The 16,193-nt window shown below is 44.2% G+C and overlaps 1 protein-coding gene across 2 annotated transcripts in view; it reads right to left on the bottom strand.

The window, feature by feature from the left end:
• The window catches only part of BDH2 (3-hydroxybutyrate dehydrogenase 2), a 48,046-nt gene that overhangs the window by 25,809 nt on the left and 6,044 nt on the right, over positions 1-16,193 (bottom strand). For both annotated transcript variants that reach the window (XM_029077078.2, XM_029077079.2), the window contains 4 exons: positions 15,879-15,958; positions 12,404-12,482; positions 3,251-3,347; positions 1,463-1,571 (listed from right to left, as the gene is read on the bottom strand). In XM_029077078.2, coding sequence (XP_028932911.1) covers positions 1,463-1,571; positions 3,251-3,347; positions 12,404-12,482; positions 15,879-15,950 — 357 coding nt within the window. In that variant the 5' untranslated portion in view covers positions 15,951-15,958. The remainder of the gene's footprint in view (positions 1-1,462; positions 1,572-3,250; positions 3,348-12,403; positions 12,483-15,878; positions 15,959-16,193) is intronic.

Below are 16,193 nucleotides of genomic sequence, written 5' to 3'. Positions count from 1 at the left end.
AGGTTAAAGCAGGTTGTGTTTTATCAGCCTCACTAGGGAGGAAGTGTGGTCTAGTGGAGAGAGCATGGGACTGGGAACAAGGGGACCCCGTCACTTACTCCTTTCCCTCTAGACTGCAAGTTCATTGTGGGCAGGGAATATAATCGTTATATTGTACTCTCCCAAGAACTTAGTACAGTACTCTGCACATAATAAGCGCTCAATAAATATGACTGATTAACTGTTATTTGACCTTGGGCAAGTCACTTACCTTCTCTGTGCCAATTTCCTCATCTGCAAAATGGAAATAAAAATGCCTTGTTCTCCTTTCCTCTTAGACTGGGATGGGGACTCTGTCTGGTCTGCTTTTCTCATACTTGCTTCAGGGCTTAGCACAAAGTAAGCATTTAATGAACTCCATCTATATTATCCCTAACTCCTTGGGGTCCCCGGAGCAATCACTTCACTTCCCCAGCCTCTTTCAGCAAAACTGTTCCAATGGGTTCATTGGGAATTTCTGCCAAGTGTTCTGAAATTCCTCGAGAAAATCACCCACCTACAAATTGAAAGATTGCTCTAAAATTCTGCAATTTTGAATCCTAAACCCAGGCTCCACTACTCCGCTGCAGTTGGAACATCAAAAGCACATCAGGGAGGGAGTAGGCCAGTCCTGCAAATAGAAATCTGCCTGCAGCAGTAAATCCTAGAATTCCCAAGGAATGAAACAAAGAGAAACTAGAACAGCAGATCCACTTGAAAGCCCACTACCTGATTTTAAATAAGCCTGCCTTAGTTTTTTTTTTATGGTATTTGTTAAGCGTTTACTAAATGACAGTATTCTACGCACTGGGATAGGTACGAGTTAATTTGGTTGGACACATTTCCTGTCCCACATGGGGCTCAGTCTAAGTAGGAGGGAGAGCAGGTTCTTAATCCCCGTTTTACAGTTGAGGGCACTGAGGTGCAAGGGAAGTTAAGTGACTTGTTCAAGGTCACACAGCAAGTAATTGGCAGAGCTGGGATTTAGAACCCAGGTCCTCTAACGTCCAGGCCTGTGCTCTTCCCACTAGGCCATATTGCTTCTCCTTCTTCTCTGGTTTACTGGGGCTCGTGGGGCAGGGGTTATTTTTGTGGTTTGAGCAGAAAAAGGGCCCAAAGCACAAAACATGATCCAGACTAATGTTAAGTATGTGACCCAATCCAATGCGGACCTGGAGCTGTGAGGTGGCAGAGAGATTGTTACTATTTATTATATCTGAGAAGGCTTGTTCTGTATCAATTACTTTATCATATGCTGAAGAAAGGTACAAGAATACTTGGATTAGTCACGTTCTTTAGCCTTCAGCAGTCTCCAAATCTAAAAAAGGAGGTAGGGGAGGACAGACCCAGAGGGAAAGAATGAACAGGGCAAATTCAGGAAAAACCGCAACTCAGTAGCAAAAACAGCAAGAAAAGCAGCTACAAGAAGGGACCCTTTACTTACTTTGGGAAGGAACACCTTAATCATGAGGTACATGCTGCGAATGTTGAGATTCATGCTGAAATCCCAGTCTTTCTCTTCACACTCCAGGATGGTTCCATGATGGACGAACCTGGAAGACAGGTTGAGCAAGGAAGAGGAGATGAGCTTTCCTTTCATCACGCCCATCGGTGATCTTTTGATCTACTTGTCGCTCCTGAGAAGAGTCCTCCAGTGACCGGCACAATTCCAGTCAAGCTAAGATCCCTCCAGTCAAGCTAAGACTCTGATCAAGGAACTGAAGTCACTGGGGTGCCATACTGCCCTTCTTTTACTTGAAGCCTATGGCTTCAGGGAAGTCAGAGGGTTTCTGGCCCCTTTACTGACAGTGTGGAATTGGGGTGTTGTAGGGATGGGGCTTGTTCCCTAGACTCCACTTTGGAATAAAAAACCAGGATCTAAGTCTCTCTCTTTTTTTACAGTATTTGTTAAACACTTACTATGTGCCAGGTACTATCCTAAGAGCTGGGAGGGGAACAAGTAAATCAGGGTGGACATAGTCCATGTCCCACATGGGGCTCACAGTTTTAATCTTTATTTTACAGAAGAGGTAACTGAGGCACAGAAAAGTTTAATGACTTGCCCATGGTCACACAGCAAACAAGTGGCAGAGCCGGGATTCGATTTGAATCCAAGCCACCCTGATTTCCAGGCCCGTATTCTATCCACTACGCCACTCTACTTCTTTTCTCCTCACACAGAGAATTTCACTGAGTGAGAAACAGACTTAAAAATGATTCCCCTCTGTGGAGGTAACAGAGGAGGGAGGGAGTCACTGGGTCCTCTATTAGTAGTGGTGAGAGTAATAGTAAGTGAGTAGTAAAGAGGAGGAAGAAGAGGAGGAGTGGTATTTAGTGCCGGGAAAGAATGCACTGATGAGAATTAGGCCCTGGGACCAATTGGCCTTCAAGGTTCTCAATCTAAAAACAAATGTGAGAAGAGAGAACTGGCAACAGAGCCCGCAAGGAAAGATGAAACAATAGAAACACTAAAACAAAACAAAAGACAGGGTCAAAGATTAACAACAACAAAAAAAGCAGCAGCCGGGTGCTGTGGCTAGAGGAATAGAGCTTCAGGCTCTTCGCTGCTTGAAGTCCAGCAGCCACCATAGGCTTCCCGGCAGTCTACATTCTGTAGAGGCTTCTGGCTGACTACGGGATGGGTCCCAGGCACTTCTTTTTCCCCTGTAGTCCTCTGGACAGGAACAGACTAAAAATAGCCAGCTCAGACAGGCTTCTTATTTTCAAATTGTACTAACGGTCTCACAGTCTAATTTCTTTCAGGGCCTGGGCCTGGGACTGTGTTATTCAGCATGGTTATCTCAGTAGTAAATACTGCTTATATATTAGTATTCAGCACTAACTCCAGACACCCTGATTACTGTGCATATACTGTTGGTATTTCTTAAGTGCTTACTATGTGCAGAGCACTGTTCTAAGGGCTGGGGGAGATACAGGGGAATCAGGTTGTCCCACGTGGGACTCACAGTCTTCATCCCCATTTTACAGCTGAGGTCACTGAGGCACCGAGAAGTGAAGTGACTTGCCCACAGTCACACAGCTGACAAGTGGCAGAGCCGGAATTTGAACCCATGACCTCGGACTCCCAAGCCCAGGCTCTTTCCACTGAGCCACGCTGGCTGCATATCCAGGAGGGCTTAATGTGAAACCAACTCACCCACACAACAAAAAAACCAGAAAAAATAGCAAGAACCCCCAGGAAAAATGGGAATGGTAAATATGACTGAAATACCCAGCAACATTGAAGAGGACATCAAGTCTTTCAACTTCCTTGGAGAACTCTTCAATCTGCTCCTTCTTGGTCACATCCAGTATCCGAGTTTGAATTCCTGTAAAATGGATAAGGGACTTCTTAATAAAAATAATAATAATAATTGTGGTATTTGTTAAGTGCTTACTATGTGCCAGGCACTGAATTAAGAGCTGGGGTGGACAAGCAAATTGTGTGGACACAGTCCCTGTCCCACGTGGGGCTCACAGCCTCAACTCCCATTTTACAGATAACATAACGGAGGCACAGAGAAGTAAAGTGACTTGCCCAAGGTCACACAGCAGACAAGTGGCAGAGCCAGGATTAGAATCCATGACCTTCTGACTCCCAGGCCCAAGCACGATCCATTACACCCTGCTGCATCTCCTTGCCATCAAATGACCTCACCTTGTCATCAAAACTCTCAAGCTTTGAAGGTTGGTAATTTGGCTGGGATTCAGGTGGGAAAAGATCAATTCTTATCTAATACAGCCTCTTGGGCCTTTGGGTGCTAATCCTGACTCTACCTGTCTTAAAGAAGGGCTAGAAAACTGCTCTCTCCCTCACTGGTGTGCCTTTCTAGAGCATCTCTTCTCTGAACTATTTAAGGAAAGATTGATGAGGCTATGAGCACCTGCCTAACTGAGGCTGCAGCGGGAGATGTATGCTCTTTGAGGGCAAGGTATCGGGCGTACCAATTCTACTCTATCGGACTCTCCTATAAGTTCAGTAATTGTACAAACCAATGATTGACTGATTGATTGAAAAGGCTAGATTATGCCGTCTCAGTGGAGAGAAAAACACTAGTAGAAGGAGCACTGGATTGGGAATCAGGAGACCTGGGTTCTAATATTGGCTCTGCCACTTGCCTGCTGTGTGATCTTAGGCAAATCACTTCATTTCTTGGTGCCTCAGTTTCCTCTTTTGTAATTTAGTATAGTGCTCTGCACACAGTAACCACTCAATAAATATAATCGAATGAATGAATAAAATGGACATAAAATACCTGTTTTCCCTCCCTCTTAAATTGTGAGCACCCCTTGGGCCACAGACTATGTCCAATCCGATTACTTTGTATTGATCCTAATGCTTCTTATTTTATTATAATAAAATAATATAATAATAATTATGGTATTTAAGTGCTTACTATGTGCCAAGCACTGTTCTAAGCACTAAAGTAGATACAAAATAATCAGGGTTACAGTCCATGTCCCTCTTGGGGCTTACAATCTTGATCCTCATTTTACAGATGAGGTAACTGAAGCCCAGAGAAATTAAGTGACTTGCTCAAGGTAGAGAACGACATGTGGCAGAGCCAAGATTAGAACCCATGACCTCAGACTCCCAGGCCTGTGCTCTTTCCACTAGGCCACGCTGCTTCTTAGTAGGCTTAGTACTGGGCTTGGCATATAGCACATTATCAATAATTATTACCCACCCTAAACACTCATATTGTGACTCTCTGGCAACATGGGGTCCAATCATCAAGAGGAGCTCAGCACATTGCCTGGAAAGACATTACTTTTTGTTCACAAAGCCAAATAGGGCAGATTAGGGTGGCAAATTCTGACAGTAATATAGGAGGAAAAGGAAACACTTTTTGCAACTGTCGTACAAGTTGAAAGATGATTCCGCTGAGGGTGACATGCAGGAGTGACCGAAAAGACCTGATTTGGGCTGTAGAGGAGTCACAGCCATGGCCCGTTAACACTGCCCACTGAGGGCTTAGTGTGAGGACTTTGATTAGTCAAATGGTCTCTTGGCTGCTAATCTCCCCAACTACAGGTAGAAAACTCCTCAAAGAAATATGGACAGGGAAGTGAGAGGGAGAGAGAGATACTGGAGGAAGGAGGTGGGGGGACCTGGGTTCTAATCTTGGCTTTGCCACCTACCAGCTATGTTCCCTTGGGTAAATCCTTTAACTTCTCAAGGTCTCAGTTTCCTCATCTGTAAAAATGGGAATAATTGTTCTTCCCCCTTAGACTAAGAGCCCCATGAGAGACAGGGACTGGGTCCAATCTGCTTACACTTGGCACATAGTGAGTGCTTAAAGCATGTCATTTTGATCATTATTGGTCTCTTCAGTGCTGTTTCCATCCAAAGACCCATGCCCCAAATCACAATGGGTAAGGGTTATCTTTAAGTTATTTCTCCTTACTACCTGGGTGTGATCACTCCACTTCAGAATTAAAAGCAGCCAGTGGGTGCGTATCTCCACTCAGATCCCTTTGAGCAGAGTTGGGATGAATCAAGTATTGACATGCTATTTGATGTTAGGAGTGACACAAGGAAGATGATGATGAAACTGCTCTAGAGGCTGGAAGAGATGTCTCACAGCCAGAGAGAAGGTTGGAGAGGACATCCATGCTGAAGATCTTGAATTTGGGCTGGAGGCATATATCGTTTTGCTGCCATAGTGCCAATTTCCCAAATGCCATTTTTGCCTTGCCAATTTAATTCTCTACTGGTTGGTCAACTAGGGCAACATGAAGGCAGTGGGATCCAGTGGAAAGTGCACAGCTCTGGAAGTCAGGAGCCCTGGGGTCTAGTCCTGGCTCTGCCATTAGCCTGCTATTTGATCTTGGGCATGTTACAACCTCTGAGTCCCAACATTTTCATCGGTAAAATGGGGATTGTGAGGTTGAAATTGAGTCAACTGAGGTCAAAGTGCTCTGGAGCATGGCCAAGCTAGTATAAAGAGCCGAGGCCTTGGAGTCAGAGGATCTGTGTTCTGATCCCAGGTCTGTCACACTCCTGCTGTGTGACCTCAGGTAAGTCTCTTGACTTTTCTGTGACTCAGTTACCTCATGTGTAAAATGGGGATAGGGACTATGTCCAACCCAATTTGTTTGTATCTGCCACAGTGCTTAGTACAGTGCCTGGAACATAGCAAGTACTTAACAGATATTATTATTATTCTCTGTGCTTCAGTTTCCTCATCTGTAAAATGGGGATTCAATACTTGTTCTCCCTCCTACTTAGACTGTGAGCCCTGATTATCTTGTATCTATCCCAGTGCTTAGTGCACTGCTTGGCACATAGTAAATGCTTAACAAATACCTCAATTATTATCATACAAATCCAGCTTTTAATTGACATATGTATGGTTTGGGTTTGAGGTGTTGGGGGATTCCAGGGAAAAATATAGGTTTTGAGGTTGTTTTTGGCATTTCTCCTATATCTGACATGTGGCAAAGACCAAGTCTGTTAGTCATATTGCAATCTAAAGTCACATTGCAGTTGTATGAACAATGTAGTTCAACTGCTAGTCTAGTGAAGAGGAGAGTGTTTTACATTTAAATTTCTCGCCTGTCTCTTTGAAGAGGGAGGTGCCTTTGAAACACATTTCCTCTGGATTTCATGAGCTGAGGGAAAACTTGTGTAGATATTTGAACAGTTGCTTGACTCTCTCTGCCAGAAGAATCATTCTTCGTGACTTTGTTTGTCTAAGTGCTTTCTTCAAAAGTTAGAGTGAAAATTATCTTTCCATGTTGACAAGAAATACCACATTATTCCCCAGTGAAAGCCTGGGACATTTCAAGAGGACTGATTGATTCAGGACTTAGAGTTATGACGTCTTTTGTTTGTTTTGCAGAGACAAGGGAAATGGAAATTAAAATTTGCTCCAGACATAAAGCCTTGCATCCCTCTAGTCAGTTGGTTATTAATAATAATAATAATAATAGCAATAATAATGGTATTTGTTAAGTGCATGTGTTAAGCTCCTTTCTATGTTCTGAGTTACAAGTTAATCATGTTGGACATAGTCACTGTCCCACGGGGAGCTCACAGTCTAAGTAGGAAGGAGAACAGGTATTGAATTCTCACTTGCAGATGAGGAAACTTAGGCACAGGAGACTAGGTGACTTGCTCAAGGTCACAAAGCAGGCAACTGGCAGACTTGGAATTAAAACCCAGAACAATAAATCAATAGTATTTACTGAATGCTTACTGAAGGCAGAGCACTATACTAAGCACTTGGAAAGTATAGTGTTATACTGTAACAGACACATTCCCTGACCATGAGTTTACAGTCTAGATGGGGAGACAGACACTAACATAAATAAATTAAAGATATATACATAAGTGCTATGGGGCTGAGGGGTTGGTGAATAAAGAGAGGAATTCAGGGTGATGCAGAAGGGAGTGGGAGAAAAGGAAATGAGGGCTTAGTCAGGGAAGGGCTCTTGGAGGAGGCTTTCAAGGCAGGTAGAGTAATTGTCTGTCGTATGTGAGGAGGGAGGACATTCCAGGCCAGAGGCGGGATGTGGGTGAGAGGTTGGCGGCGAGATAGACGAGATTAAGGTACATTAGAGAAGTGAAGCGTGTGGGCTGGGTCATAGTGGAACAGCAAGGTACGATAGGAAGTGGTAAGGTGATTGAGTCCTTCAAGCCAGTAGTAAGAAGCTTCTGTTTGATGGAACAGATGGGCAACCACTGGAGGTTCTTGAGGAGTGGGAAAATGTGAACTGAATGTTTTTGTAGAAAAATGATCTGGATAGCAGAGTGAAGTATGAATTGGAGTGGGTAGAGGTAGGAGGCAGGGAGATCTAATCATAGCCTGACTGGATAACTGCTAGCACTTTGGACAGAGAGGAAAGAGCCGATTTTAGCAACGTTAGGAAGGTTGAACTGACAGGATTTAGTGACAGATTAATTATGTGGGTTGAATGAGAAAGACGAGTCAAAGATAATGCCAAGGTTACAGGCTTCTGAGACAGGGAGGATGGTGGTGCTTTCTACAGTAATTGGAAAGTCATGGGGAGCACAAGGTTTGGATGGAAAGATATGGAGATCGGTTTTGGACATGTTAAGCTTGAGGTGACACCAGGACATCCAAGTAGAGATGTCTTGAAGGCAAGAGGAAATGTGAGACTGCAGAGAGAAAGAGAGATCAGGGCTGGAGATGTAGATTTAGGAATCATCTGCATAGAAGTAGTAGCCGAAGCCATGGGAATGAATGAGTTCTCCAAGGGAGTATAGATAGACAATAGAAGGGACCCAGAACTGAAACGTGAGGGACACCCACAGTTAGGGGGTGGGAGGCAGAGGAGAGGCTGTAAAAAAGACTGAGAATGAGCGGCTAGAGCAATTGGAGGAGAACCAGAAGAGAACAGTGTCAGAAAAAGCCTGCTGGTTTCAATTTTAATCAGTTAAAGTAGGAGCCTGGTTATTAGAGGAAAGATCAGGAGGGGTGGGGGGACAAGGGTTTGAGGAGGGAGTTAAGCCTTTGAAAGAGCTGTTGCATGTAATTGGCATGGGAGTCAATAAAGATGGAGAAATAATGTTGCTGGGTGGAAGAGAGTACAGAGTTAAAGCACAAGAGGATGAATTAAAGATGAACGAGGTCAGCCAGGTGTCTGAATTTCCACCAGCAGCACTACACAACTCATGCACAGGAGCAGGGGTGGTGGTGATCCAGGGCTGCAAGTTAGTGACATAAGACTGATGGAAGGATAGGGGAGGTGGGGTTTGAGTGTTGAGGGTGTCCAATTGTGTGACAGGAGAAAGTAGTTTGGGTATGGAGACCAAATGAGGCATTATGATTTTCGAAAATTGGAGAGGGCATTGTACTGTCCCAACTACTTTCTACAGTGCTCTGCACACAGTATTAAGTGCCGTCGAGTCACTTCCGATTCATAGTGACTTCATGGATACACTTTCTCCAGAACATCCTGTCCTCTGCCATAATCCGCAACCTTTCTAACGGTTCTTCTGTTATCGTTGTTACGGTCTCTATTCATCTAGCTGCCGGTTTGCCTATCCCACGTTTTCCCTGGATTTTTCCTAGCGTTATTATCTTCTCTAGAGAATCAGTCCTCCTGATTATGTGTCCAAAATATGCTAAGTTGAGTTATTTGGCACGCAGTATGAACTCAATAAATACCACTAATGGTCTGATTGACTGTCAAAAGATCAGAGGTCTCTGTAGGGGAACAGGACAAATTTGTAGGGAGGGGGTGTGTGGGAGAGAAGGCAGGTGAAGAGGCTGTGGTCTGATACAGGAATTTAAGAGTTGGTGAGAAGAAAGATGGTTCTTTCATTCAGTCATATTAAGGAGGGCTTACTGTGTGTAGAGCATTGTAAAGCATTTGGGAGAATACAATGTAACAATAAACATACACATTCCCTGCCCACAAGGGGCTTACAGTCTAGAGAGGTGCAGGTGACTACAGATAATGAGATCAAACGTGTACCCAAGTTGGTGAATGAATGAGGTTGGGTGGAGCCATTCAATCATTCAGCCATTCAAACCAGGCTATTCTTCATTCCGCTGCCTGGATCATCTTCCTGAAGAAATGCTCTGGGCATGTCACTCCCCTTCTTAAAAACCTCCAGTGGTTGCCTATCAACCTCCACATGAAACAAAAACTCCTCACTCTTGGCTTCAAGGCTCTCCATCACCTTGCCCCTTCCTACCTCACCTCCCTTTTCTCTTTCTCCTGCCCAGCCTGCACGATCCGCTCCTCTGGGGCTCACCACCTCACCGTCCCCCGTTCATGCCTATCCTACAGTTAACCTCTGGCCCACGTCCTACCGCTGTCCTGGAATGCCCTCCCTCCCCGCCAAACTAACTCTCGTCTCCTCTTCAAAGCCCTACTGAGAGCTCACCTCCTCCAAGAGGCCTTCCCAGACTGAGCTACCCCTTTTCCCTCTGCTCTCTCTGCTCCCTCTCTGCTCCCCCTCTGCTCTCTCCCCCTTTCCCCTTCACTTCCCCTCAGCTAAGACCCCTTTCCCTCTGCTCCTCCCCCTCTCCCTTCCCCTCCCCTCAGCACTGTGCTCATTTGTATATATTTTTATTACCCTACTTATTTTAAGGAGGTGTACATCCCCTTGATTATATTTATCGTGATTATGTTGTCTTGTTTTTGTCGGTCTGTCTCCCCCAATTAGACTGTGAACCCATCATTGGGCAGGGATTGTCTCTATCTGTTGCCGAACTGTACATTCCAAGCGCTTAGTACAAGTGCTCTGCACATAGTAAGCGCTCAATAAATACTATTGAATGAATGAATCACAATCCAAGGAGACGTTTTAAAGGCCCTTCCCTTGGTGGAAGGGTACAGTTATTTTGGAGCGGAAATGATGTTGTAGAAATAGCCCTGTGGTTTGGTGGTTGAAGGTTATGGTTCTGTAGATTTAAGAGTCTTCTACTGATTCTTTCCAAACAGTTAAGATGAACTCGTGTACAGCTTGGCAAATAGCCTCTTTGTCACTCAGCTAGAGCAAAAGGGATAGAATGCTGTTTTCTTTCATTTCACCACCAGTGTCCATGGGAGAACAGGTGGGGAAAAAAATTGCAGGTTGAAACTTTTTGTCCTAATTTTCAAGGGAAATTGTATTCTAATTTGTGAAAAGGAAAAAATAAAATGACACTTCAAGTGAGCTTTCAGGGAGAGTCAGTCATGCCAGCCCCACTGAAATTTCAGAGATCTTTATGGGTATTCAAACATACTACCTTGCAAGTCAAGACAAAAACATCTGAGTCCACATTTTTTTTCACCAAACTTTGTAAAGACTAGACAGTTCCATCGCAGCAGAACCAATAGCTGGCAAGATGGTTGTCAATGAGAGATGTAAACGTAAATGTGATCAGTAGTGCTGAAACACTAAAAATATTCAAGGATAACAAGGAATTAGAGGCAAATAGTAACAGTACACTCTGCTCAGTGAGGGTGTTAAGCATCAGCTTGTGATCACCAATATTCAAGTTATTCCACTCACCAGATAAGAGACAGTGGAACTTTATTGAATGTTCAGTAATTGTGGTATTCGTTCATCCTAGGCCATGCACTGAGCTAGGTGCTGGGGTAGATAATAATAATAATAATAATGGTATTTGTTAAGCGCTTACTATGTGCCAAGCACTGTTCTAAGCGCTGGGGTAAATACAAGGTAATCAGATTGTCCCACGTGGAGTTCACAGTCTCAATCCCCATTTTACAGATGAGGTAACTGAGGCACAGAGAAGTTAAGTGACTTGCCCGAGGTCACATAGCAGATAAGTGGCAAACCCGGGATTAGAATCCATGACCTCTGACTCCCAAGCCCATGCAGTTGCCACTAGACCATGATGCTAATATATGTGCTGATTGGACTCTGAGATTGTCCTCTGTCCCACATAAGGCTCACAGTTTATTATGTCAGGTGCTGGTATGAACATCTTTTGTATTATTAATAATCATGTTTACTGAGCACTTACTCTGTGCAACGCACTGTACGAAGCACTTGGGAGAGTTCAGTATAACATCTAACACATTCCCTGCCCACACGAGCTCACAGTCTAGAGCTATTATCCAAACTTCCTGATGCTGTGGGTCATATTAGCCTTCCTACCTGCCTCCCATCTCTTGATTAGAGTTGTGGCTCTTTGACGCTGACAGCCCTTGAGAAGCAGAAGACTAGCTCTCAGGAAAAGTTGGAACCATGGAAACAGATATTATTCATAATAATATCCACCCAGATATTATTACACTCTACTTCTCTAGATGTAAATTCCTTCCTGGTGGGCAGGAAATGCATCTTCTAACTCTGTTGCACTGTAATCTCCCAAACTTTTAGTACAGTGCTCTGCACACAGAAAGGGCTCACTAAATACAACTGATTATTATTATTATTATTACGATACTTGTTAAGAGTTTACTATGTGTCAAGTACTGAACTACTGATAATCAGGTTGGACAAAGTCCCTCTCCCACAAGGGGTTCACATCTAAGTAGAAGGGATTAGGATTTATTCCCCTTTTTACATATGAGGAAACCGAAGCTGACAGAAGTGACCTGCCCAAGATCACACAGTAGACAAGTGGCCTTGCTGGGACTGGAACTAGGTCCTCTGACTCCCAGGCCCGTGTTCTTTCCACTAAGCTACACTGCTTCCCTATTCATGTATGATGGTTATTAATTTACACATGAAGGCAAGTGGATCTAACCTAGCTAGCGCCAGATCTATCTGGTTCTCTCGTGTGGAACGATGAAAGGTCAGACAATCACTTCCTGCTTCTTTTTGCATCCAAGTGAGGTCTTCAGATTTCCCCTTACTGATGGGATTTCTACTACTTTAAAGATCCTATGCCGACTCCAGCCACCCAGATTTCAGACCAGTTGGGCAGGGTAAAGATCAATTAATGTTTACCTGGACAGTCCTCCAGTTCTCGCAGTTGGGCCTCATTGATATCAGTGGCTATGACCTTCGCACCTTCTTTCGCAAAAGCCTAAGAGACCAAAGTACAAGACAACTCCCTAAGGCGAAGCTGAATCAGCAACCAAATCAAGGCATTAACCTCTTGGGCCTTCTCTCCCTTCTGTCTTGAACCTTCCCTTGAGCTACATCAAACTGGGAGTGGGGCCAGCATTAAATAATAACAGTTATGGTATTTGTTAAGTGTTTACTATGTGCCAGGCACTGTTCAAAGCAGTGGGGTGGATACAAGCAAATCGGGTTGGACACAGTTCCTGACCCGTTTAGGATTTACAGTCTTAATTCCCATTTTACAGATGAGGTAACAGACACAGAGAAGTGAAGTCACTTGCCCAAGGCTGTACAGCAGACAAGTGACAGAGCCAGAAGCCCATGAGCTTCTGACTCCCAGGCCTGAGCTCTATCCACTATACCGTGCTGCTCCAGTATCGTCCCTGGCCCTTTTTCTCTCTGAGTGGACCAATGTGACAATTGTGATGTCAGTCTTCTGACCAAGTCCAGGGAGGAAACAAATTGTGCTAATGACCTTTGGCCCCTTGCGGTCCCATCCTCCATCAGGACAAACTGTACAGAATGTTTAGGGCTAGGAGCCAGGCAGTTATGCTCCATATGCTACAGACAATGGGATTTATTTTCTAATGGTAGTATTGATTACATCCTTATTCCGAGCCAAGTTCTGAGCGCTGGGAGAGATTCAAGATAATCAGGCCTGGCACATGCCCTGTGTCACGTGAGGCTCACATTCCAAAGAGGAGGGAGAACGGGTATTGAATCTCCATTTTAGAGATGAGGAAACTGAGACCAAGAGAAGTTAAATGACTTGCCCAAGGTCACAGAGCAAGCAAATGGCAGAGCCGGGATTAGAACCTAGGTCCTCCAACTTCCAGGCCTGTGCTCTTTCCACTTGGCCTTGCCGCTTTTCCGGGGGGAGAGTAGGCATGATTAATTTTATTATTACCATTATTAAGAATAATGATAACACACATCAAGCAGTAGTATTGCCTCAGTATAATAATGATGCTATTTGTTAAGCACTTACTATATGCCAAGCACTGTTCTGAGCGCTGGGAGAGATTCAAGGTAATCAGGATGCCCCATGTGGGGCTCACAGCCTTAATCTCCATTTTACAGATGAGGTAACTGAGGCAGAGAGAAGTTCAGTGACTTGCCCAAAGTCACACAGCAGACAAGTGGCGGAGTTGGGAGTATCTACTATGTGCAGGGCACTGTACTAGGCACTTGGAAGAACACAGTAAAGATAGAATCCCTGCCACACAAAGAAATAATAATTGAACCATCAAACAATTCTACAATCTATCAATTAATGGTTTGAATTGAGCACTGTACTAACCGCTTGGGCGAGTACAATATAATAGAATTGGGACACATGATCCCTGTCACAAGTTTACAGTCTAGAATCCAACACAGCTCTCTCCCTTCTCCCGTTACAGCCTCCTTCAATCTGATAATTTTATCCTCTTCACATAACTCCCCTGGGACTTGTTCTCACCTCTTCCCCCTCTGAATTCTTACACCTGCCTTATCTCTCCTTCCTGGAATTCTCTCCCTGCTTCAACTCCACTTGGAGTTGAAGGGGGGAGTCATTTTCCCTGACAACAAGAAGCTTACAGACTAGAGGGGGAGACGGATATGAATATAAGAGCCAGGAGCCCGAGGGTGGGTTTAATAAAGGGTGCAAATTCAAGCGCAAGGGTGACACAGAAGGGAGTGGGAGAAGAGGAAATGAGGGCTTAGTCAGGGAAGGCCATCTGGAGGATATGAGACTTTGAAGGTGAGGATGGTCTGTCAGATACACAGTGGTAGGGAGCTCCAGGCCAGAGGCAGGCAATGAGTGAGGGTTGGCAGTGAGATAGATGAGACCGAGGTACAGTGAGTAGGTTGGCACTGTAGTAGGAAATCAGTGAGGTAAGATAAGAAAGACAAAGTGATTTTGAGAAGCACAGTAGTCTAGTGGAAAGAAGATGGGCTTCAGAGTCAGAGGACCTGAGTTCTAATTCTAAACACACATATACACACATCTGCTGTGTGATCTTGGCCAAATCACTAAAATTCTCTGTGCCCCAGTTACCTCATCTGCAAAATGGGGATTCAATCCTGTTCTCCCGACTACTCAGAGAACCCCATGAAGGACCTGATTTTATCTTCCATGTTCCCAGCACTTAGCTCTAATCTACATAAATGCTTAACAAATACCATTATTCTTATTCTTATTTATTTTAAAGCCAAAGGTAAGGAGTTAGGGTTTGAAACAGAGGTGGATGGGCAACCACTGGAGGATCTTGAGGAGTAGGGAATCATGGACTGAGTATTTTTCTACAAAAATGATCTGGGCAGCAGAGTGAAGTACAAACTGGAGTTGGGGGATACAAGAGGCAGGGAGGTCAGCAAGAAAGCCAATGCAGTAATCAAGGCAGGATAGGACAAGTGCTTAGATTAACATGGGAGCAGTTTGGATGGTGAGGAAAGGTTGAATTTTAGCGATGATATAAAAGGTAGAATGGACGTGATTTGGGGATGTAGAATGTGTGGGTTGAACGAGAGAGAGAGAGAGGAGTTGAGGATAATGCCACAGTTGTGGGTCTGTGCGTAAGGATGGTGGTGGTGTCTACAGTGATGGGAAAGTCAGGGACAGGACAGGGTTTGGGTGGAAAGACGAGAAGTTCTGTTTTGGACACGAACTATTTGGACTATTACTTAAGCATGCACTAACCTAGCTTTCTTTCTTACTCATACCAGCAATTTCTGTTAGTTTGAGTCTCCCCTGCTAGCTCCTTGAGGGCAGGGGTCACATCTATTAACCTATTCTTCACTCCCAAGCACTTAGTAAGAGCTCAATAAATATTATCGGTTGATGATTGTCTATTTTTCTTTTCCTGAAAACTCATTGGAACCAGTGCCTAAGTAATCAGCGTGGCTCAGTGGAAAGAGCACGGGCATGGGAGTCAGAGGTCATGGGTTCGAAACCCAGATCTGCCACTTGTCATCTGTGTGACTGTGGGCAAGTCACTTCACTTCTCGGTGCCTCAGTTACCTCATCTTTAAAATGGGAATTAAGAGTGTGAGCCTCACGTGGGACAACCTGATTACCCTGTATCCACCTCAGTGCTTAGAACAGTGCACTACACATAGTAAGCGCTTAACAAATACCAACATTATTATTATTATTATTGTTAATCAGGAAGGGTAGCTGCAGTGGAGAAGATATGGATTCTTCACACCTGTAAACTCCTCCACTGGACTGTAAACTCCTTGAAGGCAGGAATCAGGTCTACAAACTTGATCATTCCCTCTCTAGCACTTAGTACAATGTTCTGTGTGCATAGTAAGCACTCATTAAATACCATTGATTGGCTGATGGATTAGAAAAAAACAGAGCAATCAAACTTACCAAAGCAGCTGCCCGGCCAATCCCTTGAGCCGCTGCAGTCAGCACAATGACTTTACCATCAAGACGACCCATAATGCAAGCTGCAACACAGTAAAAAAAAAATGAAGAAAATTGAAATTTCCCATATCCCTGCACTTCCTTCCCTTTCCCACCCAACACAGAGTTTTCAGTTTTCTTATTATTTCAAGAGTTTGTGGTCCAAAGATTTGCTAATAAATTGGAAATTCCACTGCCCACACAGCAAACTCAGGATTCCTATTATTTCACGAATTCATGGTCCCAAGATTTTCACATACATTGCAAACTCCTCTCTGC

Source organism: Ornithorhynchus anatinus, chromosome 12 (assembly GCF_004115215.2).
Source record: "Ornithorhynchus anatinus isolate Pmale09 chromosome 12, mOrnAna1.pri.v4, whole genome shotgun sequence".
NCBI classification, from domain to species: domain Eukaryota; kingdom Metazoa; phylum Chordata; class Mammalia; order Monotremata; family Ornithorhynchidae; genus Ornithorhynchus; species Ornithorhynchus anatinus.
Note: the sequence above shows the minus strand (reverse complement) of the source record. Positions and strands in the feature narration are given on the sequence as shown.